The 13,772-nt window shown below is 27.1% G+C and overlaps 2 protein-coding genes across 3 annotated transcripts; one reads left to right on the forward strand and one right to left on the reverse strand.

Moving 5' to 3' along the window:
* Positions 1–191: 191 nt before the first annotated feature.
* Positions 192–13,034, reverse strand: LOC128963059 (ATP-binding cassette sub-family G member 8-like). Of its 2 annotated transcripts, none has more exons than XM_054309516.1 (6): positions 12,993–13,034; positions 4,737–5,612; positions 1,411–2,230; positions 1,137–1,345; positions 533–1,072; positions 192–461 (listed from the first exon to the last, which is right to left on the reverse strand). In XM_054309516.1, exons 2-6 carry the CDS (start codon positions 5,599–5,601, stop codon positions 298–300), a joined length of 2,598 nt encoding a protein of 865 aa, XP_054165491.1. In that variant the 5' UTR covers positions 5,602–5,612; positions 12,993–13,034; the 3' UTR covers positions 192–297. The 2 variants fall into 2 exon arrangements, with proteins under 2 accessions (XP_054165491.1, XP_054165490.1); XM_054309515.1 differs by lacking the exon at positions 12,993–13,034 and adding an exon at positions 7,268–7,298.
* LOC128963060 (ATP-binding cassette sub-family G member 5-like) lies at positions 8,103–11,305 on the forward strand. Its single transcript, XM_054309518.1, has 5 exons — positions 8,103–8,274; positions 9,063–9,231; positions 9,322–9,982; positions 10,060–10,461; positions 10,565–11,305. Exons 2-5 carry the CDS (start codon positions 9,064–9,066, stop codon positions 11,269–11,271), a joined length of 1,938 nt encoding a protein of 645 aa, XP_054165493.1. The 5' UTR covers positions 8,103–8,274; position 9,063; the 3' UTR covers positions 11,272–11,305.
* Positions 13,035–13,772: the final 738 nt, after the last annotated feature.

Consider the following 13,772-nt stretch of genomic DNA (forward strand, 5'->3'; position numbering starts at 1 on the left):
GATAATTATATTAACTGAAATTATTATATAATAATAGCAATTATGGCACAAAGCCTGTCATTGAAAGATATTTTAGACATCAATTAATAATAAATTTATAAATACAATATATATGTTTATATTATACCGGTATATACTACTGTATATACTGTACTATTAATATAATCTACAACTTTACAAAAGTGTGCGCCTCTTATTAATAAAAAAAATATTTGATTGTTATTTGATTGTAACACCAAAAGCGATAAATAAAGCTTTTTCTAAATGTAAGACATTAGTGATTGAAAATGAATGTATTCACGATTTATTTAATTGATTGACTGTTTTTCTTTTTGCTGAAATACAAAACAAAACACATCCGATAATTAGGAATAAACCAAAAATAGCAGCGAAGGCAACAAACGGGTGCCAAATGGCACGGATTAATGGACTCGTCGTCTGTTGAATACTTGTGCCTAAAACTGAATAACAATTATATTTGTTTTTATTATATAAGACACGAATGGTTAACGTTGTCTATCATCTGTTATACCTTTATATCGAAACCATTTTAATATATTGACCTTTGATTGTATGCCACAGTCAGCCCTCACAAGAATGGCGTTTGGCTGTTGAACTATAGGGTTACGGCTGCACAGGTATGGCGGCGATAATGTCGAGTTGTTGTCAAACTCCCAGTTTATGAGTGCCTCGTGTGCCCATCGGGTCGGTGACAGGTAATTAAGCCAACGAGTGCCTAATGACAGATCCTTATAATGAAACGTTAGGCCTGAACTCAAGAAAATGATTGACATTATGAATGCCAATACTATAGCACCGGTCGATTGCTTATCAAAAGTCCAAACTATAGCTATTGTAATGATTCTTAGTGTTAGCAAATAAGATATGATTAATAGGAGATAAAATGATAGGTTTTGTTGGAGACCAGCCATTGAACAGGCGGGTAATGCAAACGCTATGTACACTATCACACTCTGAGGCAATGAATATATCAATTTTGACATAAGATATGCTGTTTTGCCATAAAATCGATGCTTCACTTCACTCAACACGTATTGCTTTTCTTTATGAACTATTGGTTAATACATATTCATTAGTCATAATTAAGTTATCAAATATTTAAATTATATAAATACCATCTTTAAGTTCAATTAACATTAGAGGAACTGAAAATATAGTTAAGATTGCTGTGTAAAAGCCAATGCGATCCCATATGTACTCCTGTTCCCGACCACCCCTTACGTGCCAATATATGACACCACACATAACTGATAGACATAATGCAAATAATATATTGAAAAATATATTTATGACATTATAAGGAAACGTGAATATCATTGCCCGACTATTTAAAATAAGATARTTATTTGCAATTATTTATTATCATAACTATAACTTTATAAAACTTACATCCAAATGGCAAGAAATTGTATGAAAATATTTGCTCTTTTTATAGAAGGAGGTGTTATAGATGGAGGACCGGGAGGTGATATTGCAGTATTAGGTTTGCGCGCATATAATTCAACTAAGCTCTCGATTCTTTGACTCGACTCAAGCATTGCTTCTGAGCTCAAGTTGTCGAGTGTAACCAAATCAAGATAATAGTCACTCGGATTTTTAAATGCAGGACAAGGAAAGTCTATTTGCGAAAAATATGTCAACAATTCACTCCTTTTACCAAAATATACAATTCTTCCCGAAGATATCAATGCAATCCTCGAAAGCATTGTGAAGATCTCATAAGTAGACGGACTGATTGTCATAATAACACATCTGCCGCTTATTAGTGCCCATTGTCTTAAATATTCAATTAAGAAGAATGTGTCGAATATATCCATTCCTTTGGTTGGCTGATCCAAAAGCAAAATATCTGTGTCTAACAATAGATTTATAGCTATAAGAAGACGCTTTTTCTCAGCGTCTGTTAGATCACTAATACATGTGTGACGAACTTCGCTCAGACCTAACTCTTCTAACAGAGCATTGGTTCGCTTTTTGGTATCAAATGAGCTCTTTTTGGTTGGTTTTTGGACTAATGAGGTAAATAACAGTGCCTGACGTGTAGACATGTTGGGACACATACATGTGTCTTGACTCACATACGCCAACAATTGTGAGAGACGTTGGCCACTGACAGTCACACCATTTAAAATAAATTCTGCCTTAACTTTACCCCGAAATTTGTCGAAACGGTTCGATAGAATATCCAATATTGCCGTTCCCTCCGATTCTATATAATTAATAAATATTTACAATAACACAACAAAAATCATTATAATTATAATAATACTAAACAATTATATTTGTTTGTCATGAAAAATATTATTATTTTATAAATAATCTATTCATCAATCATTCAGTATATCAATATATATTTATACTGTATATATTGAATATATCAATATATAGAAACAATATATCAAAATGTTAAATATTATATTAATAAAAGCATAAAATTTCCATAACATTAATTTAATCGTCGTTTAATGAAAGGGCTGGTCCTGTAATTGTCTTTTTTAAATATAATTTATTTCTCATTAAGCAAATTAAAATAAGTGCCAAATTAGATTTTAGCGGTTAAAACAATAATTGCAAAATAGTGACACAATTGTCACCAATTTATATGTAGGCTAAACAGTAAATGAAATACATARTTATATTTATTCCTAAACTGATTAAAACAAAACACAAACACTTTATTATTATTTTATTAGTATATCTTGATTTTAAACTATTATTATAAAAAACTAGATTTTGTAGTAATCTTTGAAAGCTTAGAAATTAAAAGGCGTTTTCTATTAAATTATTTGTTGAAAGCATTAGTGAATTATAAATATCTTATATTTAAGAAATATTTTGAATTGTGTTCTATTTTTTATTATTTTTATTAAAAAAAAGTAAAATAGCAATAATACTAATTTTATTTTTAAAATAATATAAATTAATAACAACTATATCCTTATACGCTATCAATTGCTAACCTTGTATTCTATTTTTTTTATTAATAAATTAAGTCATTGCAAAAAAATAACTTTTTAATATATAGAAAATGATTGATAAAATATTTTTCAATAAATGATATAAAAATAAAATTGCAAAAAGCATTCATTAAATGTATTAACTAAACAACGAATTTATATGTAGATTGTTGATAATGTATTTTTAATTATTATAAATAGTTATTAAAAATAAATAAAATATTTAATAAGTAAAAATTATAAATATTATCTTTTATAAATAAAAAATGAGATATAATAAAAATAATATCTTTTTAGTAATTTAAAAATTTATCTTAATAATTATTTTGATGAAATGTTTAAACTAGTTATCAAAATCAATTACAAAATTTTATTCCCTATAGATATCAATAATATTTTTAAAGATTTTAGTCAAGATTGTTATTCTTTTAAATATAAATATTTATATATTATCTATTAATTGTTATGTGAAAATAATTATCTATATATTTATTTACATTAATTATTTAATATATTTTTAATGTGATTATTTCCTTAATAACTAAATTACTTCACGATAAATAATAATTTATTGTTAAATTGTATATCAATACTGTAGTTAAAATATTAATAGTAGTTAATTAAATACATGTATATTATATACAGTATATATAAATTATAAATAAATCGGTAAATACTGTATATGTATTTAATAAGATTTATATAAGATTAAGTATATTATATTTATAATAAATAAAACATTTTTTATTATTATTAAGTATACAAAAATAATTAAAAATAATTATACGCTATAGGAATTTAAAACTATAAAAATAATATTTATTTTTATTAAAATTTCTAGATAAACACAAATTTTATAATTAAATAGTTTTAAAAAATAAACAAAATCATAACCTTAAATTATGTCTATACCCTGATCAAACCAGCGTAACCATAGTTTGCATAACAAATAAAAACCATATAAATTACATAAAATTAAATTTTTTAGTGAGAATTTTACTACCGTATAAAAGCTGTGACAAAACACATAGGAAAATGATTTTATTAATCTTTTTATTAATTTTAAAACTAAAAATTTAATACCAAAAGTTWATTCATCATAGTATGATAATTATAAAAAGTTATATAAATTTAACTATAAAAACAACATATAATTGTTTTGCTATACAGTTGTAAGTGAAGTAGAAAGTAATTTAAAAATTTCTGAAAATTTTAATAAAGTTTCTTTTATTTTGTTTTGTTTTATAAACTTTGTTATATATTTGTGAACTTAAAAAAGAAGCCACAATTTAAATGTTGAAATAGTAATTAACTTTTGTTGTCTTGGAGTTAAAATAAATAATCTACTGTAACTATGTGTAAATATACTGTAAATATTATAAATTTTAATGTATAATAAAAATAATCAATTAATGCATTAACAATAACTGTTTAGAAAGTTTTTAAGTAAATTTTTAGGAAAATTTCTCATAGAAAATTTATAATATTTAACATGTGTTGAGTACATTCACTCGTTATATGAACTCATAGCAAATATGACACCAAAAATGCTAATTCATTGAGAAATGAGTTCAMATTATAATAAAAAGTGAGGAAACTTATAATTTGCAAACAATTCCCACAATTAATATTCATATCATATATATATTATAAAGATTGACCACTTGTTATATAATATAATTTAATACATGTATATATAATTTAGTGTTTGTAGTAAAACATATGATTCATTCAACAAATAAATGATTTAAGACTTACCACAAGTAGTCATAAGTGCGAGCATTTCGCCGGCTCTGACATCAAAACTTAAATTATCGAGAATTTTGAGTTTCTGTCGGCGGACACCACATAGTCGGCGCCAATTAGACGACTTGTCCACCTCGTAGTACAGGTTTCTTACAATAAGATGAGGATGTTTTGCTGGCATAGCACCGGTCATATCGAATTGAGAGATGGAAATGCCATCGTTTTTTATACCATTTAATTTGCTATTAAATCTGACATCAGTCTCACTTTGAGACTTATTGTAGCCATTAATCAATGATTGACTCGTTATATGCTTGGGTTCTGGTCTTTGATGGTGTCGATGGTTGCGCTCGTAATGTCCATTCATGAGTGTTGACTCTGTCTGTGCTCTCAACAGATCCGGATCACTCTTCCAAATTCTTTTGGCTTCTTTGTGTTGCATATATGGAGATTCAGAGGCATTGCTTGAGTCAGTGAATGTCTGACCAATAGGTTTAATGTGACTATTGATGTGTTCAGTTGTTTGTGCGGTAGTACTCATGCCATCAGCCTTTCTGATGACTCCGATCTCACTTTGTGTAGCTTTAACTCGAGGTAAGCCAAACCTGAGATATGTATAGGCGTCCTGATTCTTGATTCGGGGGCCATATTTCGGGTGATTTAATATATTGTTGGCCGTCGACTCTTTTAGTTGAAAGTTACCAAACGGTCGCTCAGAGTTTGAGCTTTTATTGACTCCGAGGGCACTCTCACTGAAGTCTGCGTTTAGATTCTGTCTATATATAGACCACGCATGAAGATCTTCAGATGTATTAAAACCAACGTTTCCTCCGGTGTAAGGCATTGAGTATTTTCTATGGCCCTCTAAATCCCACATAATATTTCTTACTATTTAATACAACAAACAAAATAATGAAATTAAAAAATAAAAAGTTATTTGAAAACATGCAAAACATATGTATAATATTGTAACTTAACATCAGATAAACAATCCTTAAAATATTAAGACTTTCACTAAACAATTGGATCATTTACTTTGAAATTCATGTTTTCAAAACAATTTGAATTGAAATTAAGTTCTGAAATCCAGTTTAATTACATTTCAAAATCTTTAATACAACTAATAATTTTTTATTGAAAATATTTTTACAAAGTCTTGTTATATAAATTTTCTTTGAATAAAAATTTTAAATATAATAAAAATATACTCCCAATAGTTTTATTTTAATAAATGTTATATTAATAATATAGGATTATTTGTAAGCTGTAATGAATATAAATATTTTAAAAATGGTTGGTTTTAATGCTAATTTTATTACAAAAATGTTTATTACTGTTAGCATAAATTGAATATGTTATTTAACGGTTAATTAAACATAATATTATCATWTATTACATGATTATGATCTTACATTTGTTGACATAACTAATAATTTTTATATCAATTATCTAATATACTGTGTGTGTGTTTGTGTGTAATTCATGGTTAAAAATAGTTTGTTTTACATGAAAAAAATGTAATTCTAATCAAAATGCAAACCTGGATTATTTCGACTAAACATAAATAACTAGTGATTATTTTTAAACATAAATTTTCAATATTATTGTATACTAAACAAAAAAACAAAAACAACAAAAATCATATAATAATGTAGTAATAGTAATCTAACAACTTTTTAATTTAACCACTTGTTTGGCATTATTGATAACTGAGTGTATAGTTTGTTCAATAGGATAATAAATCAGAATACCGGTAGTAATTTTAGGTAAACTATGGGAAATATTTTTCATAAAAATAATACAATACATCGTCCAAACTCTAGTTTTTTTGGTTTATATACTGTATATATCATATATATTTTAAAAATGTTATATTTTTAATTTATAAATACATTATTCCAGACAACAACTGGTTGTTTGTTTCATATAATGTTATAAATAGCAACGCAATAACATATAATTTTGCAAATTGAAAAAAATTGTCATTTTTTAAATTAAGTTATACTAAAATTAGCCGATTTTTATGTAAGTTTATACTGTATATATTCATTGTAGCAAATACACTACAATAAAAATATCTATTAATAATTTTAAATAAAAAAGAATATTTATACAAATAATATTAATAAAAGTAGTTTTTAATCGTTAATAATGTAATTCAAAAGCAATTATAAATATATTAAATTACATAAAAGTAAAAGTTATTTTTAGGATAAATAATTCCCATACTAAACTAAGTGTCATATTTTATTTACACTTATAATTAATTTTTATAAAAGCTGTTAAATTTGAAGATCAAGTTTAATTGACAATAAAGATAATGTCACATTGATTAATAGGTTTAATTTATATTTAACGTTACAAAATAAAAACGTTATAAAAGTAAGTATTCATATAAATCTATAAAATTATTTTTAATATACTGTCAAATATTTATATAAAGTAAATTTATAATTTAAAAATATTTATTTGTAATAATGAATATATAATAATAGTATTAAGAAATATAATAAATTATTAAAACAAAGATATGGATGACAAACCTCATTGAAAATGCTGTGATATTAAACAAATATAATAACAAATATTTAAAAGTATTGTTATGATGAGTGAGATGTCTATTAGATTGAATCAATTATAACATAATATAAACTATAAGAACATAGGGTCTGATGTATCGCTACAACGATTTATAACAAAACTTTGATATAAACTTTTATCTGTGAATATAATTCAAATTTTAATGGCTTTCGGTGTTTTAAAAGGAGAAAAACAAAATGAAAGGAATTTTTGACTCATGTAAGCCTTGCCTCAGTTGTACAGACAGTTGTATGGGCACAGGTAGGCACAGGTAGGAGACGAGTGTCTCTCAAATTTTTCTCACTCTCTTCTAACTACAGGTACTTCTAAACCATTATATTATACGTATGTTTTGTTAGGTAAAAGGTATGAGCTGTTCATCAAGAGTTTACACAACAGGTAGATATTGCGAGTGCATAGTTGTGTGAACTTACCAATAGGATTACCCCAACTTACCAATAGGATTACCCCATCTCCGACCTAATTATAGCCCGAACGTCGTCGACCTCCATAAGCAAACCTGTTCTCTAATATCTATCAATACAAATGAGGCGTTCTCTCCATTTCTAATTCAACTTTTATTCAATTGTTTGACAACATTATGTAAAAATATTTATGTTTATTGTAAAACCAACATTCAATTCATAGTTTACATCAATTTCTTAATAATTTATATTAATTAAATTTGTCAATATTAGAGATTTGCAGCAAATATTAAATAATTATTTATTATTAATATTAATAATAATCGATATTGTGTTTTGTTTTAGAGAATAACAATAGCATTGAGAGTTACGCTTCGATACATTAAAATCGGTTTTAATACCAAACAATCAACCAATTGATTTACAAAACATTTTATACGGATTTAATTTTTTTAAAAGCATTTAATTTTTCGATGGACACTATATATTGTTGTCATAACCTATTTTAATTTGATTGTGATTTTATCATTTTATTAAAGCTTTAGGTAAGAGTTTTCTAATGTATTATTTTTTTAAACACATATATTTTTTGTAATTAATTAAATTACTTTATTTTCATGTAAAGTTTGTAGATTAAAGTTAGGGTAAAAAAGTAAAATTTATTTAAAAATTACTTAATTGTTATTTTTATGATTAAATCAGTGATTAAACAACGTATTGTACTTAATAACAAATTATTAAGTTTTAACAGTTTTCTTAACTTAGTTTATTGTTTTTATTTTTATATATTATTTAATATAATGTCTGTTAAAATTTAAATCAATGAAATACTAGAATTTTTTAAATACATTTATGAAGGCTTAAAATTTTAACCTAGATGATAAAATATTTACAATTTTTATGTAYAGTAGATGGATAATTATTGTATTTTAGTTTTTAATTCTTTATCTATAATATTTTTAAAATTTTTATATATTTAAATGATAAGTAGATAGAGATAGTAATAAACGTGAAAAACTAATAAGTAATAATAATTTTATTTAATATTAATTATATAATTTTTGTGGTTTTAAATAGGTAAAAATAATAATTAAAATAGATTTTTTAAAATTATATATACGGTATATRRATTAAAAGTGAGATAACTTGAAAACTACATTGATAAACATATTGTTTTACAGTATATATTAACTTAGTGTCAATTTCATATAAAAAACTTAAATGCAATATAGATTTATGTTAGAAAATTGTTTAAACTTTATCATGATTTTTATTTATTTTATTTTTTTGGTAATATTACTTATGTTAACTAATATGACTTTATTGAAATTAGGATGAGTTTTGGAGCACCTGCTGGTGTGGAAACACTAACAATTCCACATATGCTTGAACTTATAGGAGTATCTCATAGCGGACCAATTGTGCCCAACAAGACATCGTTTTGGTCTAAATTGACCGGATCTATAGCATCGGGACTAATACTTAAAGATATATCATGTGAGGTATCATAAAGTATATTACAATAATACAAAAATACAATTTATAATAATTTATTAATTTAATAATATTTTAAAAATGAACTATACTTTTAGATTCCTTCGGGTGAAGTAATGGCTATTTTAGGAAGTAAAGGTTCGGGTAAGAAAACATTGATTGATGTGATGGGTCATCGAGTAAATCAAGGTAGCACTAGAGGTCAGATCCTATTAAACGACGTTCCTCTTACTCTACGGCTATTTCAAGAACAGTGCGGTTTTGTATCGAAACGAACGCAACTCATTGACGGTTTAAGTGTAAGACAAACACTGACTTATGCCTCTCATATGACTATTAGAGGTAAAGGTGCTCTGAAACGGGGTCGGGTTAAGCAAGTGTTGGCAGATCTGGCCCTAACAAGTGTCGCCAAAAGAGATGTCATAGAATTGAATGTATCGGAACAAAAACGTCTGGCAATTGGCTTACAGATCATTAGAGATCCATTACTTCTGATTTTAGACGATCCGACCAAAAATTTAGATCCGCTTAACACTTATTTTGTTGTTTCAATTTTATCAAATCACGCTAAGAAATACCAGAGAATAGTTATCCTAACTATGGATAAGCCGCGCTCTGATATATTCCCATTTCTTGATCGGGTCACCTATTTATGTCTGGGAGATGTTGTCTATACTGGAAGTACTAGAATGATGATGGACTACTTCAGAAATATCGGCTTTCCCTGTCCAGAATTGGAGAACCCATTAATGTATTATTGTAAGCATTAATATAATGTAAACTTTTCATAGTTTTGATATTTGTTTTAAATTTAACTAATTATATAATTTTTTCAGTGTGTTTGTCAACAGTTGACCGCAGAAGTAGAGATAGATTTATTGAGTCTTCAGCCCAGATCGCGGCACTGGTCGACAAATTTAAAGTTGAAGGACACGAATACCGCAAATATATGGCAACTCCTTTGCAAAGTCCAGTAAATATTCCTTTGACGGCATACGGAAAGGCCTCGTCGTGTAAAGTAATGACATCATTAATCTCTCGACAATTCACATCAATGTTCACTATGAAGAAGCTATTCATCCGTATATTAGTGATACCAATGTTCTGTGCATTGCTTTACTGCTTCATAGCTCCGGTATTAGACAACACACAGAACTCATTGCAGTCACGAACTGGTCTTATATTGAATGTGTTGTCTGCCATCACTTTTATCGGTCCGGCGATCACAGCATACAATTGTAAGTATCAATAATTCTTATAAAAACAACTTTTTATTAAATTTATTGAGAAAATGATTAAAACGATTGAATTGAATAACATTTGAGGCATTACTCGATTCAGTTGCTTCACATCGAAACCGTTTTTATGAAGAATCGTCGCGTTTGGCCTTATATAGGGGTCCTATGTTTATAATCACACAAATCATTTCTAATTTACCACTAACTCTACTCTCTGTATGCTTGGCCGCAACCATTGTCTACCTGTGCACACCGTTACGCTATGACGACTACTGGATTGAGAGATGGAGTATATTTTGTGCTATACTTTGGGCTATATATTCATTTACAGAACATCACACCATTGCTATCATGTGTTTTATCAAATCACCCTTTATGTCTACCGTCACCTCTATATACTTACTATGCTTTTATTTAGTATTGGGAAGTACTACTTTAAGGTCTATGTTGGCGGCACCCGATTGGCTMTATTATATTAACTTTGGTAACATCTACTACTGGTCCAGTTGGACATTACATTTCAATGAATTTCAATACAATGAAGCACTTGTAAGGACACCATTCATAACAGACAACTCAACAATGGAGTCATGTTTGGCTAATATAATACCCGGTAAATGTGTTTTCTTGAGTGGMAATCACTTTTTGGACCAACGTCTCCGGGATGTTAAGGATATACAGGAGTGGTCTATAATTCATTGGAAAAACTTTGCTTTTATTTACATTTTTGTAATCGCTATGTATTTATTTAATACTATCATATATATAGTCCCACTTCCGGCTTCACTTAAATCAAAATTTCGCGATTAATTAATTTATCATTTTTTCATAAAAACACAATAATTAGTTTTTCCATAAGTCCTTGCGTTCYGTAAGTCCATACAATTTGAGTAAAAAATACGCAGACTTTCCAAAAAATAGTAAATATATTAATATAAGACTTTATAACTGTAGTAATACTGTATTAGTTATATAGAAATCATTTTATATAAAATCTCTCATCTATTTTATAATATAAATATAATATTTCAAATTAATATGTATTAGCAAAACAGTTTATTATGTATTTAAATATTGTATATATAATTTTATAATCATTTGACAATTAAATTATAATAATGCAAATTATTTTTATAAATAAAATACTCAAATAGTTAATTTAGTAAAAATGACATCAATGTCAATTCAATTGTTACAATAAAAACCAATTTATCGCAAATAATAAATGTTGTAACAAATAATGAGTAATGAACTATTTTAATAAAATATCAATTATAAATAAATGGCAAAAATCGTGTTTTAGGCAAACCATTTATATTTATACTCAAAGTAAAAATCATTTCATATGAGTTCAAGAGTTACTATAAAGTGTATTATATTATATATACAATTGAATTGATTTTTACTTAATAATACAATATATAAGTTTCAGTCAATTACAAAACAATCAACTTTCAATAATAAGGCTATATTTATGTGGTTAACCAGATAAATATATAAATATATGGAAATCATCCTATTTTCTATCATTGATTTTAAAAGTAAATAAAATCCAATAATAATGGCTATATTATATACAAATACTAATATATTGCATTGATTTATTGAAAACATAATGGTTATTTTTAATCTTAAATTTACTAACCATTAAACTACTGTAGTTTTTAAGTTTGTTAAATTAAGTAGTAAGTAATCTACAATTCATTATTATTAAATCTAAATACATTGAAAACAATATTTCATGATATATTATATCTCAAATATATGAAATCTCATAAATTATCATCTATTTTTCAAATCATGCCGTATAGTTAATATTAAATCATATATAATCATTAATGTTATTTTCCACAATTGGTCTCATAAGTGGACACTTTATTTTTGAGTACAATAAGTTGTTGTCTCAATTCAAAGTTATCTTTGAGAGCGTCATCCCTTTCCTGAGCCAACTGATCGAACTCAGCTCTCAAGTCATTATCGTCGAGACAAAGAAGTCTTTTCATTTGATTGATGTCTGACTGATGACTCTCAACCTTAGCGCTGACTCTCCTTTTCAAATCATTAATTTCATTGACCAGAGCTATGCATTGATTTTGAGAAGTATTCAAAAAGTTTTTCTTGAGAGACGACCGCAGAGCTGACACATTGTTTTGTGACTCTTTAAGTCTGTTTTGGACTTTTTTAAGCTCTCTTTCGGCATTTTGTTTGGCATTGATAGCCATTTCTAATTTCAATTTCAAATTATCCTTATCTTTATCAGTCAACCCATTAGACAACTGTTTTGTTTTGGTGTTGACTCTCTTGAGCTCTAAATATCTCTTTTTCCAGAGATTCCAATCACGAGATATTTGTTCGATGTCTAGACTATTACAACCCATTTGTCCGACCATTTCAAACAAATTATTCATTTCAATGTCAAAATAATCAATACTTTTGTAATTATTTGTAATATAAATATTGTTTGGCTTAATATCTATTTGATGACAACTGTTAGCCATATTTTGAGTCATTTCTGTGGATTCAATGCTAACCTCATTGTTATCGACATCTTCTGCTTCTAATATGACTTTTCCTGTTTCATCCACTTCTAACTCAACATTAAGATGATCACAGAAATTATCAATTTCTTCTACTTCTTCTTCGACATCATTGCTATACTCATCATTTGCAACAATTACTTCATTATTATTAATATTATTGTCAACACTTTCAACATCACAAATGTTAGTCTTAATCTTAATGTTGTTACCGATTGTTTTAATCTTTTTGATTGGCAATGCATTAGTGGACAAATCAATTGATTTATGTTTTTTATGACCATTTGGTAATTGATTGTGAATTAGAGACAATCCTTTGTGATTAACATTTTTTGATACATTTGTGACACCCATTGGCCGCACGCCTTGAGATCCGACATCAATGGACAGTCTCGAGTCATTTGGATGGTGCAGATGATATCCGGCAGTGGAACTGATAATGTCATTAATGGTAACAATAGTGGCCTTACATCCTTTGGTTCGGCACTTCCAGTATGACCTTTCGTCCACACTTTTGTTTATATGATAGAAGAAACCGCCCAAACATAAGGCCCGACCGTTCCGACGGGTGGCCACAAATGTGACGCCACTGTCGATCACAGTGTTGCCGCTCATTGTCCAAATGCAACCACTAATTGTTCCGATGAGTGATTTTGCCGATATGTGGTCAACAATACAATTGGTTTTTCACACAAGTTTTGTCACAACAATAACAATACAAAACATAATAATAAATACATTGTTTTGTTTTCACTAATGTTTTCTATTATTAAA

Source organism: Oppia nitens, unplaced genomic scaffold (assembly GCF_028296485.1).
Source record: "Oppia nitens isolate AA-2021 unplaced genomic scaffold, nextdenovo-longstitch-racon4-pilon3 scaffold7_pilon_pilon_pilon, whole genome shotgun sequence".
In the NCBI taxonomy this organism is placed as follows: Eukaryota; Metazoa; Arthropoda; class Arachnida; order Sarcoptiformes; family Oppiidae; genus Oppia; species Oppia nitens.

What these genes read in the sequence shown, in the direction of transcription:
- LOC128963059 (XM_054309516.1), bottom strand. Translation starts at nt 5,601, where the DNA reads ATGTGGGATTTAGAGGGCCATAGAAAATACTCAATGCCTTACACCGGA. An exon ending in GTTAATTGAACTTAAAGATG is followed by an intron (nt 1,073 to 1,136) that starts GTATTTATATAA and finishes ATTAACCAATAG; the next exon opens with TTCATAAAGAAAAGCAATAC. An exon ending in AAAATGGTTTCGATATAAAG is followed by an intron (nt 462 to 532) that starts GTATAACAGATG and finishes ATTGTTATTCAG; the next exon opens with TTTTAGGCACAAGTATTCAA.